The 15,791-nt window shown below is 45.6% G+C and overlaps 1 protein-coding gene across 1 annotated transcript in view; it reads left to right on the top strand.

Annotated features, from left to right (window-relative positions):
* The first annotated feature begins 689 nt into the window (after positions 1-689).
* The window catches only part of cirsr (corepressor of RBPJ and splicing regulator), a 55,929-nt gene continuing 40,827 nt past the window's right edge, over positions 690-15,791 (top strand). Inside the window, exons 1-4 of the mRNA XM_084313984.1 lie at positions 690-839; positions 1,524-1,618; positions 12,445-12,515; positions 12,752-12,765. Coding sequence (XP_084170110.1) covers positions 768-839; positions 1,524-1,618; positions 12,445-12,515; positions 12,752-12,765 — 252 coding nt within the window. The 5' untranslated portion in view covers positions 690-767. The remainder of the gene's footprint in view (positions 840-1,523; positions 1,619-12,444; positions 12,516-12,751; positions 12,766-15,791) is intronic.

The following is a 15,791-nucleotide window of genomic DNA, read 5'->3' as shown; positions in this document are numbered from 1 at the left end:
ATTCGGCTCAAACAAGGGACTAAACATGTTTCGCAATGCCACATCAATGTGGAACGCCCTACCCACAGCTGTAAAGGAATGTGAATCACTACCCACTTTCAAAACCACTCTCAAAGAGCACCTACGGGAGACTGCAATTCTAAACTGGCCCCTGTAAATGTCCAAACCCCCCACCCCCTCCTAATAGACAATCTCCTCCCCACCGCATGTATTACTCTCCCAGCCGTATGTATATTTCTCTCCCACCCACCCACCCCCTCCAAATGTACAGTTCATTTTGTCACAGGAAAGATTTGCCTCTAGGATGGAACCCAGGTAGGTAATTTCATCTTTCCTTGTGACAATATTGTCACCCACTGTAACTGAGAAGCCATCAGTCTTGCTGAGTTTGTTATTTGAACCGAAGAGAATGGACTCTGTAACATATTAGGGTTCTTATGCTCTATAAGAATAACACCGGAGACAGATACGTGCTTATAGCTGGTTTAATGGGTCTAGTCTGGACGCAATACAGGGCATGACAATAGTGGCCAGTAGATGGTGCTGACACTCTAGCTATAGGCTATTTTGATCCGTTTGTTTTCCCCATACCAAGATGGCGGCGGTCTCGTGACGTCAGAGTGTCTTCGAGCGAGAAAAACCAATAACAAACCGACTCCCACTTCCTGTTTACATGTGTGTGTGTCGCTAACGTCGCAGCTAACGCCAGTTCACAACACGCCGCATCTTCAATATTCTTCTCAAATTGGTAGATTTCCCGTTCAGCCATGGGGAAGTCGTTTGCTAACTTTATGTGCAAGAAAGATTTCCATCCTGCGTCGAAGTCAAATATAAAAAAGGTGAGTGGTGTGGCAGTGTGTTTGCGAGGTAACTTAGCTAGCTGGCCGGCTAACTAACATGAGCTAAGCTAGCTAATAATAGTCAACTATCTTGCTCAGGTTCTAGCAGGAGAGCTACCGACGCTAACACCTTGTTAAATGAATTAAAAGGCTAAACTATCTAACCCACATAACGTTACCTCCGCTTGATAACACGTTGTCCAAGAAGTAAACTATTCCACACACACGCTTTCTTGTGAAATACCCCTCTACTACTTTATGTTACCATGGAACTGTCTAGCCTGCTTTTTATGTCGGTTCTAATTATTTGTCTATTTTGTTGATGTTATGATTACAAAAAAAAATTCCCCGAAAATGGTTTCTCAATAAAAAGAAGAAAAAACGACTGCAAACTTCTCATTTTGCACTTTGTTTGGGAACCAAGCCCAGACTCAACTTAAAGTGACCTTGTTCCACTTGTAAGAATACTATTATAATAACTCCCAAATCAGTAAAGTGTTGCTTAGGCAAATAGTCAGACTTTTACTCTTACTCATAGTATATATATATATCCAGATTCAAATTCTTTATTGGCTATATTTATGTCTTTTCTACTATTACCCTGCCCATACCTGTACCTCCCCTCCCCCATGCTGATATGATGCCCGAAGTTGAATGATTATGCATTACCTCTTCATCTCATAGGTATGGATAGCAGAGCAGAAACTGATCTTCGACAAGAAGAAGCAGGAGGACCTTATGCAGGCATATATGAAGGAACAGGATACATACAACAACCGGTGAGATTAATATATGAAAGAACAGGATATCTACAACAATAGGTGCGGCTAAGTGGCGCTCGCCACTAACGCAGGAGATGCTGGGTTCGAGCCCAGCTCTCGGCGTTGCTTCCGGCTTGGCTGGTCGTTCATACTAATACAATTGGCAGTATTATGGGGTGGGAAAGCCGGTGGGTGGCGATCGGACGTTGTGGACAGCGACTCCTACAGGTCGGTTGGTGCGCCTGTACAGCAGAATCAGGAAGTATCGGGGGCAGCGTGAGCCTCCCACCACGCGTTACTCCTCGCCACTGAGAGATCGCGCTGTGCAGGTGAAAAGATGCGCCGGCTGCCTCCTCGTGTACCGGAGGGGACACGTGATGCAAGGCTTCGTCCACATTGCAGCCGACCAGTGGGAGGCATAGTCTAGCAACGTTCGAGACAGGGGAGGGAAGAATTGGATAATACGAAATTGGGATGGGAGAACAATAGAAAAATGGGGAGAAAAGGTAGACAAAAAAAACAATAGGTGAGATTAATATATGAAAGAACAGGACAACAGGTGAGATTCATATTGCTCGGGTATTCTGATGAATGAAAACCTTATTTGTGTGTTTTTCCACCTGCTAAAGGCTCTTCATTTTATATCTTTAACAGCCTCGTTTTCAGGTTCTCTCTTGCATTTTTTAAATCATACTTAAATGGACTATCATGGGGCCTTCAGTGGTGAAACTTACCAGCACATGGTATCATGTGAAGCCACATAGAGCATACAGCCAAGGGATCCAGTATTAAAGCATCACACAGGTGACTGTGATCCGGGCGTATGTGGTGTCGAAGCCATGTTGAGCATACAGCCAGGGATACAGTATTAAAACATCGCGCAGGTGACTGATCCAAGCGTATGTGGTCTCGAAGCCACATGGAGCATACAGCCAAGGGATACAGTATTAAAGCATTGCGCAGGTGACTGTGATTCGAGCATACAGTATGTGGTGTCGAAACCACATAGAGCATACAGCCAGGGGATACAGTATTAAAGCATCGCGCATAATTAGGCCTGCCGCGATAAGCAATAAATAGATTAATTGCAGCGATAATTAAAATTAATGCAATGATTTTGACGGGCGCGATTAATTGCTATTTGCGCGTTTGTTTTAATGAGACGGAACCAGTGCCCCTTGTCAGTCACTGTCCGTGTGGGGGACCGCTAGCCTTACTACAGAGCACAGCACGGGAGCTCCGTGGGGCAGTAGCAACGCCACATATAGCTTAACTACATTTCTCAATGGTGTTGCTCCTTTTAACCAAGTAGCGTTATTTATAGTGTAACGTTAGCTATTTTTAGACCCAAGTAGTTACTCGCTACTGCCCGGAGAAACTGGACTGCTAAATAAAGATGAAAGATCGAGTGTTGATTCTCATTCAATGCTAACAACATTAGCTAAATAGCTAACAAACGAAATACAACGTATAGCATAGCTACAACACAGAATAACGTTAATACAATTACATGCATCATTGTTTACAATGAACGGGTGGGGCTAGTCAAAGGACTGGACACGGGGACAAGTTAAACATGAATTCATTTATTATAACGTAGTAGGTAGTTTCGAGTCGTGCTGCAGTGCCTACGCACCACAGCTATTCTATTATATACTGCTTTGACGCTTCCTCCTCATCGTTGATTGCCTGTAGTAGCTGCATCTAACGTTAGTAGCTAATGTTAAAACTAACCTAGAGTTAGTTGTTCACCAACAATCTCAATATTTGTTTTATCATTAGCTCAAAAACACAACCGGACGAGACAAGTTGGCCGCTCATAGGTGCCGCTAGGATAATAACAACAATACTTCCGGTCCGGTCGGTGGGCTTCAAAATAAAAGTCTAAAACACCGGAAAAGACGGAGCGGTGGGCTTCAAAATAAAAGTTTTGGGAAATAAATTTCTCAAAAAAAAATTCTCTAACCGGTCGCAATAATATCGCTTATCGCGATGTTTTCGGGGGCAATTAATCGCCCAGCAAAATGTGTTATCGTGGCAGGCCTACGCATAATACATATATTATTCTATTGTGCTTAACTTAGCTCATATATGTCATTTTATTTTACTCCACCCCTTTATTGTATTATCTGTCTGTTAATAACTAAGCATTTTTCTGATATCATTTTAAACAATTGTCACAAGCCTCTGGTTCTTTTTAAAACGATTAATTATATTCTTGCTGTCCCCCAGTCTGTTTGTCTTGAAGCTTCCACTGAAACATGTGAGCTTTTTCTTCAGTTTGTTATTGACAAAGTTGCCAACATTAGAGCTAGCACGTCCACCCCTACATGTGACCCTTCTACTACTGTCACCTGCCCTGCCACCTTTAGCCAGTTTGAGCCTGTGTCCCTTGCTCAGCTAGAGGAAATGATTGCCCTCAGGCTCCCCTTGCAGACATCTGAACGAACACTCAATCACCATGCGTCGGTGTCTACTGCGCATGGGCGTTGGGCGTGAACGCCTCCGTATCTGGCTTGCGCAGTTTACATGGCACTGTTGCGGGGGAGTTTTGAAAATGAAAACCCCCTTTGAGCATTGCCGCTAGGAAAACGAGAATGCCTGCCAAAGCGGCATTGCCTTTTAACATGGACGGACATGCAAACGAAATAATTAGAAAATGAAACGTTGTAAGTGTAACCGCAGCCTTAGATGTCCTTCCCCCTCACCTTGTCAAAGAGGTCAGCAGGGTTATAGGACCAAATGTCCAAACGATTATGAACAATAGCCTTGCAGGTGATGTACCTGTATTAAAAACTTGTTAATTCATATAGCTAATGGACACAGTAATAACAACTTGTTAATTCACAGCGTATTATCAATTGATTGATTGATAGTACGAGTAGTGCAGGTCAATTGTGATAATGTAACTATGAATGCATGTTGTCTATTTTATTATTGTTTATTTTATGCTCATTTTATGTCTGCGCTTTATGCATTGCTTTTATCTTGACAATTCTCTGCTCGTTTTAAGCCTGTCTATATTTAGACCAATTCTATGCTCATTTTATGCACTTTGGGATGCAATTCTTGTATGAAAGGTTCTATACAAATAAAGTTTATTATTATTATTATTCAAACTTCCAATAGCTCATACCTGTCGCAATAGAAGTGTCAAAATGTACCTGTACTTATAACATCGTTTTCATGTTTTACCATGTTGGTCTTATTAAGACTGTGTGTTAGGGTTGTCACGATACCAACATTTTAGTTTCGATACTATACCAATATTATTTTCGATACTTTTCCTCAATCAGGGAAAAACTCTCGGATGTCATTATTGTTCTTTATTTTAAAACACAACAATGAACAATGACAAGAATAAATAAATAAAATTAAAAGCAATGGTATTCAAAATGCTGGAGAACTTTTTTTGCACTCAAAACGTTAGGTTATGACTATAACCAAGTTCTGTTAATTAGGGGTGACGCTTGGCATCACTACTGCACTATCTCGCGTACGTGCACGCGTACTGAATAAACCACAAATGTACCTCTAATACCAGTATTAGTCTGACCACACCCCTCATCAGCTTACCTTCATAAGCAGGTGTGTGGTCACCTGCTCTCCTCCTTCCCAAGCTTTCACCACAAGGTGAGGTCAAGGGCTGCAGCGGTCGTCTGATGCCAAGCGTCACCCCTAATTAACAGAACTTGGTTATAGTCATAACCTAACGTTCTGTTTCATTAGGGGCTCTGCTTGGCATCACTACTGCACAAAGGGAGGCCAAGCGGAGCCGCTGGCTGACAAATACACCCCGCTGACAGCCCCCCAAAACCATCAGAACAGGGAGGGCCGAGCCCCCCCGACCCCCCCTAATGGAGGGTATCCCCCCTATTAGAGGCTTCACGGGAAGGCGACGGACCCGACCGTGCGAAGAGGCACTCAAGCAACTTAACGCACAGGGTGAGCAGACCGTGGCTTGACCCCACGACTACACACACGCACAACCCGCATGCCACCCGGGAACGAACGGAGGAACAACCTCGTTACTGCCCCCAGAATCACGGGGTCAAGGGCAAACCCAACCCCGTGGCAAGGCCGTAGCAGCGGAGCGCGAAGGAAGACCCAGACCCACCAAAAGGACTGGACTCCCTGGAATGGGGGCCCGGAGAAGTCCATGATGCCAGCATCAAGACCCCACCAGGTGGGCACGTAGTGCCCCGCCCCCCACATCGCCAGCGTATTCGGACAAAGGCCCCCCAGTTACTGCACCTGGTAATCCCAGGCGGTATCCCAAGTACTAACCAGGCCCGAGATCGGGCGTGTTCAGGTCGGTATGGCCGTAAACCGAGCGGGCCCCGTCCCCCCAACAGTACACCGCCTGGCACACTAACCCTGCAGAACAGACAGTCAGCATGGCCGTAAGCACACAAAAAAGGTTAACCAACGGAAGCAGGCAGCGCACCGGGGAAAAACCAGGCAACAGGCTGTTAACCCTAGCCTGGAGACTGCGGACGAGACAGGCGCCAGAGGGGACAGCTGAACACAGCCGCCCCGGCGGAAGGAGCGTAAGCTGGCGGTGTTGCATGACCAAGCCTCCATTTAAAAAAACCCCACCCAGAGGGGTCGAGGCAGAGAAGGCTGACACGATTGGCAGACGTCATGAACGTGCAGGGGCACCCTCAAACGGTGAACCCGGGAGTTGACACTGCTCCAACACACCAGGGAATCAACCACCTCGGTGTTACCCAATGCGGTGGTTGTTCCTATAACCCCTCAAGAAAAAACTCCAAAACACACCTGCGGGTATACACCGGCTATACCGCAGTACAAGTGTTTCAGTTTCCAAAAAGGGTTAACCCAGGCCTACGGGTCGCAAACATCACTTCGGACCGGGCCTGGCGGTACGGGAAGCACAGGGTCACCAGAGGAGGTCAAAAAACCACCCCCACAGGCCCCTCTTCGCCATGCGTGAGAGAGGAGCGAAAAATAATGGAGAACCAGCCCCTAAGCACACCGTACCTGGTATTCCCCGGCGGTCTCCCAACCAAGTACTAACCAGGACCAACCTGTGTAGCGGCCGAGATCCGACGAGATCGAGCGCGTACAGAATGGCATGGCTGTAAGCCATGACGACAGTGCTGAGTAAAAACATACCCAACCAGGGTCTCCATAGCGCCTAACCCTGTGACACCCAGACCGACCTGGCATTTTTCCCCCTGAAAAAAGCCCAAGTCCCTCAGGGTACCAGAACAGCAGATCTGCATCCCCGGCGGACAACGGGTTCAACTGATCTGGACCAGCGTGACCAGAACCAGTCCCGTGCCCTAACCACGCCGACATGCCTACTCCAGGAGAAGGGCAGATATGCGTGTTGATCTTAACATGAAAAGAAGGCGCCACCCAGACGTTCGGGCGAACCGCGCCTGGTGGCCCACCCCAAGGGCGTGAGACCCCACTACATATGTTCAGATCCATCCCGTCATCATCCCCCAGACATGAACGAGAATCCGTCGACAACCCACCCAGGTCATGGGATGTGGTCGTCGGAAGAGGAAAAACCCCCATCTCAGTTGCTTTATAAAAACGCTGTTTCAACCACAAGCAACCAAGGCGTGCCAGTCAATCGCCTGTTTACAGCGAGCTAGCACTATACGTGCGTCGGGACACACCCCCATCAATGAACAGGCTATTTAGACCTGTCATTGAATCCCCAAGGCGCCCAGGGGAACGACAAGAGGGGTGTGACACTCCCTAACTCCAACACTTCTGGAATAGAAAGAAGGAAGCATCAACAGTATGTATCCCAGTCTACACAGCCGGGGTAAAAAATGTTCACATTTTTACATCCCACCACCCTCCCATAGGAAAGAGACGGGGATCCCCAGAGAGACTTCCCACGCGAGCTGTACAGATTGAAAAGAATATATTGCACCTTGAGCCATGTAAAAAAACTGGTTTTAGGGCCTCCGGGGAAGAGGCACTGAACCCATACACACTCAATAAACGAATTGAATCGAATATACATACAATAGAAAAGGACCCTTCTAGAGGGTCCACTCACTTTGACAATCTGAGGAGGAAGGCTCTGTACTCTGATGGAGGCTTCCTCACATGGAAGAAGGAGTCCGAACTCACAGAAGGCCTGAATAGGCGCTTGGTGAGGAGGAGCCCTGACCACCACCCCTGAAAACAGATCCATCACATGGACCTGAACAGCACACGGAAGTCCTACCAACAGAGACGCGCACGGTGACGTACTCTATGGCGGGGGAATTCCTGCGGTGCACACGCCCAATATACCAGGCCGTGGGACCAGGAACTCCCTCCCCCCCCCCCCCCCCCCCCCCCGTAACGTGCCGAACCGCCACGTGACGGGAACCTTGAAGGACAGGGGCTGTACAACTGACCGACAGAACAATGGGGAGAGGAAAGGTTACCAGTTCACCCCTTTACGACCCCACACCCATGATACGACGTAACGACAAAAAGAGAATATGACACAGTCATAGTCAGCTCTATGAAGCGTTTCACAGCTCCACACAGCGCATGAGCTAACCTGCTATCTGATTTTTACTAAGGAAAAACACAGAATAGAGAGGGCTCTAAGAACCCCGGTCCAACATACACATGTGCTTCTGTGGCCAGTACAACCCAGTTGTAGGTCACATGACACACACAACCCATCATCACCTACAAAAAATGGCAAAAACACTCAACAGAGGAACGCCGTTTTTTTCACAATGAGAGAATACATCATTCTCGATTAGTATCGACCACAGGCCTTGCTAAGCACACATGACAGCAACCAAACCAATTTCCCTTTAGGAAATAAGTTTCTCCAGCAGATTTAGCACAACCTCAGCAATCAAGCTAAGAGTTACATCGTATCCCTACCACACAAAAGACACAATTAATGCACAACATGTCTGATAGGAGGTGATAAAGTCCCCAGGGAACCGGGGGGGAAAACACAATCCTCCTATTTTACCCTCAATACGGCCAGTTAAAACAGGAAAACCTGTTAATGTGTGAACACACTGTTCATTGTCATTACAGTCTGAGAAAGAACATTCTTTTACTCACTTGTCACCAAGCATAGCTTCATAGGTTAGTTACCTTAGTTGTGAGTACACGGCCGTGTTACTCACACAACAACCAGATCATTACATCCCGTTTGCACGGAGAAGCTAACTGCCAGTGACAAAAACAGCTCACACATAACCCGCAACGTATCCTAAATGCATTGTAGCAACACACGTTTTGGGAAAAACACCGTTATTCACAATACATTTAGCAAAGTAAAACCAGAAGACGTGTTATGAGGTCTGGTCAACCCCGTTCCTACCCGGAACGCAGATCAGCGAAGTGCAGTCACAAGACACCGTAGAACACAGCCGTCCTGTTGTTCGATCCGGGCAGCGTCGCCGCTCCAACCAGTCGCTACAGTCCTCTTTGTTGACGCAATCCCCGTCCAGGCTCAGGGCAGGGTCGACGAACATCCCCTGTCAAGGATGACGTCGTGGTCAAGAGTGTAAAACATGTTAAAATCAAAGCACGTTCAACAGAATAGCATCAAGCTAACGGCTGCTCCAACCGTTCGGGTGCTATTGCTTCTGCTCGCGCGACGCACGCGATCAGAAGCGAGCTCAAGGCGGCGCGCGAGAAGCTAAGCTACCCCGCGCCAGGCCATGGCCATAGCAGCAAGCTAACGTTACCTAGCGACCACGACATGCTAGCCCCGCAGCTAACAGCTGACTGGCTAACAGTAGGCCTTAAGCAGGCCATGCAGCGATCCAGCAGGCTAACGCAGCAGTTAACAGCTGACCGGCTAACCGTAAGCTATGAACATGTAAACAATGACATAACACTCACCCAGACAGGCCGCCGTTCTGAACCTCTCCTCACTTTTTAAGAGAAAAGAGAAAACAAGATGTCAACACCGCTTCACAACGGTGACATTAACACATCCGACGGAATCAGCACAGTACCAACTGGCCTGTGTAGCTGACTTTGAACATGAATCTGCCGCTATCGCACATTACATGCACATATCCCCTCGTGAAGGAATACTCTCATTTGGATATGAAAGATGGGGCCTTAACACGGTGACAGAGAGAATCCACTCGTCCAGAACACACAGGGATCACCAGTGTCAATGGTCTCGGCCCATTAGTTAAAACTATAATGGTCTCCAGACCAAGGCCTTCCGTCGCCTAGGTGGCTGAACAAAGGACCCTAGTCTGGGGCCGGTTTCCATAAACTTTGTCAAGTAGCCCCCATAGCACTAACAGACAAGTGGAGCCCGCCAGCAAACACTACTCACCCAACCTGGAACGCACCGCTTCTCACAACAGCGGCATGTCCGACAGTTCAGCTGTGGCCTGACAGGTTTCACCCCAACAAACACAGCAAGGAACTGCAGTTGAGAAGCATGCAGCGGCGTGCTCCCAATACGAAAACCGGTGGAGGGTTTTTAGAATGATCATCATCTTCCAGACACTCCAGTACGAAGACAATATCGCCGTATTTTCTCGAAAATAGTGAGAGAGAAAATAAAGATATGATGTCAACGTATCCTTGTTTCCCAAAGCTGCTCCTAAACCTCTCTTCCATCATGGTGTCAAGTGTGGGGATCTACCGAGGCACTTCTTCCTTGTGGTGAAAGCGAGAAGGAGGAGAGCAGGTGACCACACACCTGCTTATGAAGGTAAGCTGATGAGGGGTGTGGTCAGACTAATACTGGTATTAGAGGTACATTTGTGGTTTATTCAGTACGCGTGCACGTACGCGAGATAGTGCAGTAGTGATGCCAAGCAGAGCCCCTAATGAAACAGAACAGTTGCTGTACAAGGTTTCTGAACCCAGCTTTCTCAACTGTATATATATTGGAACTTGGTCCACACAGATGAACTCTGAGACTGCCCTGTTGAGCCTTTTATCATCTTTGGACTCATTTGTGTACTTAATATGCTGCTAAAAAAAAGCTGGGAGGTTAGGTTGCTTCTGAGTGGGGGGAGTCACTCTGTGAGCCAAATGCAGCAGACTTCTGTAGTTAAAAAAAATTCAAGGGGTAGAAAAAGTATGGTTGTATTATTATACATTTGTCATAGCAGAGGGCCTAATTAGTTTGGAATACCATAAGTTACCTAGAAAACATTTTGATGAGTGAGACTGATTATAGCCTATCATAATATAGAACTAGGTTATGTCATATTGTAGGCTGTTTAACAAAAATAAAATAGATTTCCGTTGTCTTTATACAGTATGTATGAACCATTAATGGGCAATTGTCAAATGTCTCTGTATAAATCACGTTTGTGACTAAGCCATAGAGATGCTGTGTTTACTAGCTTTCAGCATGGCAGTTTAGGCTACGTATAGCTTATTATTAGGCTTTTCAATTTATTTCCTATTCTTGCGAATAGCATTGTGGACATTTTCTAATGCTCGAATAAGGAACTGTAGTCACGAGAGCTAGCATAGCCCATCCAACGAATGTTGGCATCAACGGCACGACCACAGCACCGACAGGAGCCACCGCAGCACGCAACGCCAGCCACCACAACCATCTGCAATCGCAGCGAGGATCCCCACTGACCAACGCCAGCTAGCCAGCCCCAACTAGAACTACAGTTCGCCAGCTACACAAGCCAACGTCAGCCGAGTTCCCCCTAAGTTGGACTGAACATTTCACTGTCAAAAGCGCAAATGTAAATAAGGTTGCGTCGCAAAAAAAGTCCCGGATATACATAAACATTAATTGGCATAGATCTCTATAAACGGCCCAACACATTGATCACTTTAGGCACACACTGAAACCAGTAACATCACAAATATGAAGCAGGTAATTACCCATACAAATAATAAACCTTTCATGGGGTTATTTACAATAATAATTCATTTGATTTCTAAAGCACTTTTCATTGTGAAACAAATGTATGGAGAGTTTCTTGTCCTCCTGATTAATGCAATGGTGTGTGTGTGTGTTGTGGTGATCTCATTCAAGGAGCACTACACAAGCGCGCGCACACACACAGTTGTTTTTGTTCTATTAGTGATTTACACACTTTCTCAGTTGGTTCATTATAAAAGATACAAACCTGAAAACAAACGCACTTAAATGTTAAATAAAAGGACCACAGTAATGAGGCAGGAGGAACATATTATTTTAATAATGGTAAAATTGTTATTAAAAAATTTGCCCCAAGTGTGCCCCTAGTGAAAAAGCTTAGCGTACAGCCCTGCCCCTATGCAAAATGTGCCAGCCAGCCAACGCCAATCAACAAAGATCCCCACTGCAACTGCCGATGGTTATGATAACTAACTAATTGCAGTGAGGATCTTTATTGACCAACGCCAGCTAGCCAGCACACGCTGCCAGAGTAAACTCGGCCAACGTTAGCCCACACAGCTAGCGAACCACAACTCTAGCCAAAGCCAGCTAGCCAACGCCAATCAACAAAGATCCTCACCGCGACTGCCGATGGCCACGACAACCAACGCTGCGCGCCACAGCAGCCCCCATCAGCACTGCAGTCGTGCCACCGATGCCAACACTTGCCGGACGAGCCATGCCAGCTCCCGTCCCAACTAGAGTTTGTTGTTCTTCATTCCAGAAGGTTGCTTCCGGTAAACTAGCGCAACGTCACCACTGACAGCAGTGCTGTGCTCCAATAGGAAGGCATTCGCATGCATAAATGAATAAAAAAAATTACCATTTTTCCCCAAACGCAGTATAGTATAATTTCAAACACTCTAGTACCGCGGTACTATACCAATACCGGTATACCGTGCAACCCTAGTGTGTGTGTGTGTATGTGGGAGAGAGTGAGAGAGTTTAACACTGTACTCTCTTATAGGTTATTGGCGGGGGATATTCGTGTGAAAAACGGGCTGAACTTCATGTACGAGGCTCCACCCGGAGTTAAAGGTGATCTGTTAACCACTGCCGCTCTTACTGTTAAGCTGCCCCTTCTTAGTTCCTGTTAACCACCACCACTCTTACATTAAGCTGCCCCTTTTTAGTTTCTCACATCTGCTAACCACCGCTGCTCTCACGTGAAGCTGCCCCTTTTTTGTTTCATCTCCTAATTGATTAGAATGTCATGCCTAATCTTGTTCTAATTATTCTGCTTTTCTCCCTCCCTCATGTTCCTTCTGTTGAAGAGGAGACAAAGGAGGTAAGTCTTCCAGCATGGCTGCACAACACCCCTGTCTGGAGCGAGGATGACAAAGGATTAAATAGCCGTCATTTTACATTTGGCTCGTCGCCAGCGGCAGACTAGTCTAAAAGTGTCGTTGTGACTTTTACGTCCCTTCCTTGGCTCCTTTCCCCGTTTCTCGTCTGTGGCGTGACTCCGGGAGTCTGTGTCTCCGTTATATTCCTGTCCGTGGGACAAAAACAACGTTCACAGACACGTTTCTGGCTTCAGAGATGTGATTTGTCGTCGCAAAAATTTTGAATAAGATGAATATACCGAATGTTCCCTGAAATCGCTGACATTTTGTTTGGTTTAAAGTGGGGAATATCTTTAGTGTTATACTCTAAGCCACTGGTGGTGTTATTTTAAAGCCCAATTTACTTAGTTATTATTTGACTATATATGTGTGTATTTTAGACATATTCATGTTGATTATTGAAGAGTTTGGCTCCCAGGTTTTTGCAACTAACTCAAAATACAGGTATGGTTTACCTCCTATATTTGCAAACATTGCCTCAGGGTTGAGAAACGTAGCAAATATAAAGACATCGTACAACTTCAAATATAAAGAGACATAGTAGAACCTCAAATATAAAGAGACATCGTACAACCTCTAATACAGGGGAATTAAGGAATATCAAAATAAAAGCACACGTTGAACTTGATCATGCATATTTATTAGAACATTTTATTACAGCACTATGTCATCAATACACATTTATAAAACGAGGCATATTTAGCCAGAATATGTTGCCAGAACATAACATTTTTTTTTTTATATAAGAGACATCGTACAACCTCAAATATAAAGAGACATGGTACAACCTCAGAATGAATGTAAAGGTCAAGTTTAGCTCCTTGTGTCAAACGTACTCAGCCAAAAGTCTTCAATTTAATAAATCAAAATAGGAACAAAGTCCCAAGTGGAGTGACAGAGTTTCAGAAGGGGGGGGGGGGCATGCTGCACTTGACTTATATAAGATATGCCTTTATTGATCCCCTTGGGGAAATTCAGGCATCATAGCAGCATGGGGGGGGGTACAGGTCAGTGGAGGTTTCTCTATGACAACACGTGAAACACAAATTCACTCATAATTCATCATTATTATTAATTTACATATACCTATATATATATATATATATATATTAGTGCTGTCAGGCGATTAAAATTTTTAATCTAATTAATTACAGGTTTTGTAATTAATTAATCTAATTAATCGCATTTTAATCGCATATTTATATTTCATATTCATATAAATATTTAAAATTCAAGGACATTACATTATTGTAGCAGGTGACTGATCAATTAAATACACCAAGAAGAATGCTTTAGAAATCAATTTTATTAAATAAATAAAATAAATAAAATGAAAACATACCTCTCAATAAGGTAACATTTGTTGCTGATACAGCTAACAGTTTACACTAAGCTACAGTATCCTCAAATCAGGGTCTACTGCAGGGTCTACTGCAGGATCTAGTGCAGGGTCTACTACAGGGTCTACTGTATGCATGACATCTATTCCTCAGCTTGTTTACATTGTCTGAGTGTAAGGCTGCCCTCTTCTTTTGGACTATGTGACCTGCAAGTGAAGAATGCTTTAGAAATCAATTCTATTAAATTGAATAAATAAATAAATAAAATGAATGAAAACATACCTCTCAATAAGGTAACATTTGTTGCCGATACAGCCAATAACAGTTTACACTAAGCTACAGTATCCTCAAAAATCAGGGTCTAGTGCAGGGTTTACTACAGGGTCTACTGTATGCATGACATCTATTCCTTGAGCCAATTGCTAAGACAAACAAGCTTCAGCTTGTTTACATTGTCTGTGTGTAAGGCTGCCCTCTTCTTTTGGACTATGTGACCTGCAAGTGAAGAATGCTTTAGAAATCAATTTTATTAAATTGAATAAAATAAAATGAATGAAAACATACCTCTCAATAAGGTAACATTTGTTGCTGATACAGCCAATAACAGTTTACACTAAGCTACAGTATCCTCAAAAATCAAAACAGCCCACAGCAAGCTAGTGTCTGGGGGCATGACTACAGGGTCTAGTACAGTGTCTACTACAGTGTCTGGGGGCATGACTACAGGGTCTAGTACAGTGTCTACTACAGTGTCTGGGGGCATGACTACAGGGTCTAGTACAGTGTCTACTACAGTGTCTGGGGGCATGACTACAGGGTCTACTACAGTGTCTGGGGGCATGACTACAGGGTCTACTACAGTTTCTGGGGGCATGACTACAGGGTCTACTACAGTGTCTGGGGGCATGACTACAGGGTCTAGTACAGTGTCTGGGGGCATGACTACAGGGTCTACTACAGTTTCTGGGGGCATGACTACAGGGTCTAGTACAGTACGACCTGGAATAGTTTAGGGAATAACAGCAATGATACTTTAATGATTATATACTGGACACACTAGGGGGGGGTTAATCCGGTCGCTTGTAAGCCGACAGGAGTAGGAGGGGGGGGGGGGGGTAGAATCCGGCTGCCTCATCCGGCCAAGGGTATCCCAGGTGAACCCACTGTAGTGCCGTTCAATGCGCCGGCGATCCTTGGACCACAGATGAAAGCAGGTGGACTCTTTGTGGGCCGGCATCATCCGGTCCACGGAGGAGAGACGTGAAGCGACCTCGTCTTGCAGAGCGTCTCCTCACCTTGCGTCCTCTCCAGGGGGGGGGGGGTTCCAACACACGGCAGTGTCGGGGGTCTTTATCCATGGAATAATCAAAGTATACAAAGCATAATCCGTGCCTGGGAAGGCGGGCTGTCGTCGGCAGAATAATCCGGTATACAGGTCCACTCGCTCGTCGGCTCTGGGGCTCCTCGGGTGCAGCTTCACGTGGGGTCAACCACCCTGGATAAGCAGCCAGTTCTCTGCCCGAAACGATGGGGTACTGACTACGGTAGTATTCTCACCGCACGAAGCACTATATATTAACAGACTATTATTAGCTTAATAGACTACGTCCAACTCGACGATATAGTGC

The sequence above is a fragment of the Notolepis coatsorum genome (genome assembly GCF_963971535.1).
Source record: "Notolepis coatsorum genome assembly, chromosome: 5".
Taxonomy (NCBI): Eukaryota; Metazoa; Chordata; class Actinopteri; order Aulopiformes; family Paralepididae; genus Notolepis; species Notolepis coatsorum.
This window is presented reverse-complemented; position numbering and strand designations above follow the sequence as displayed.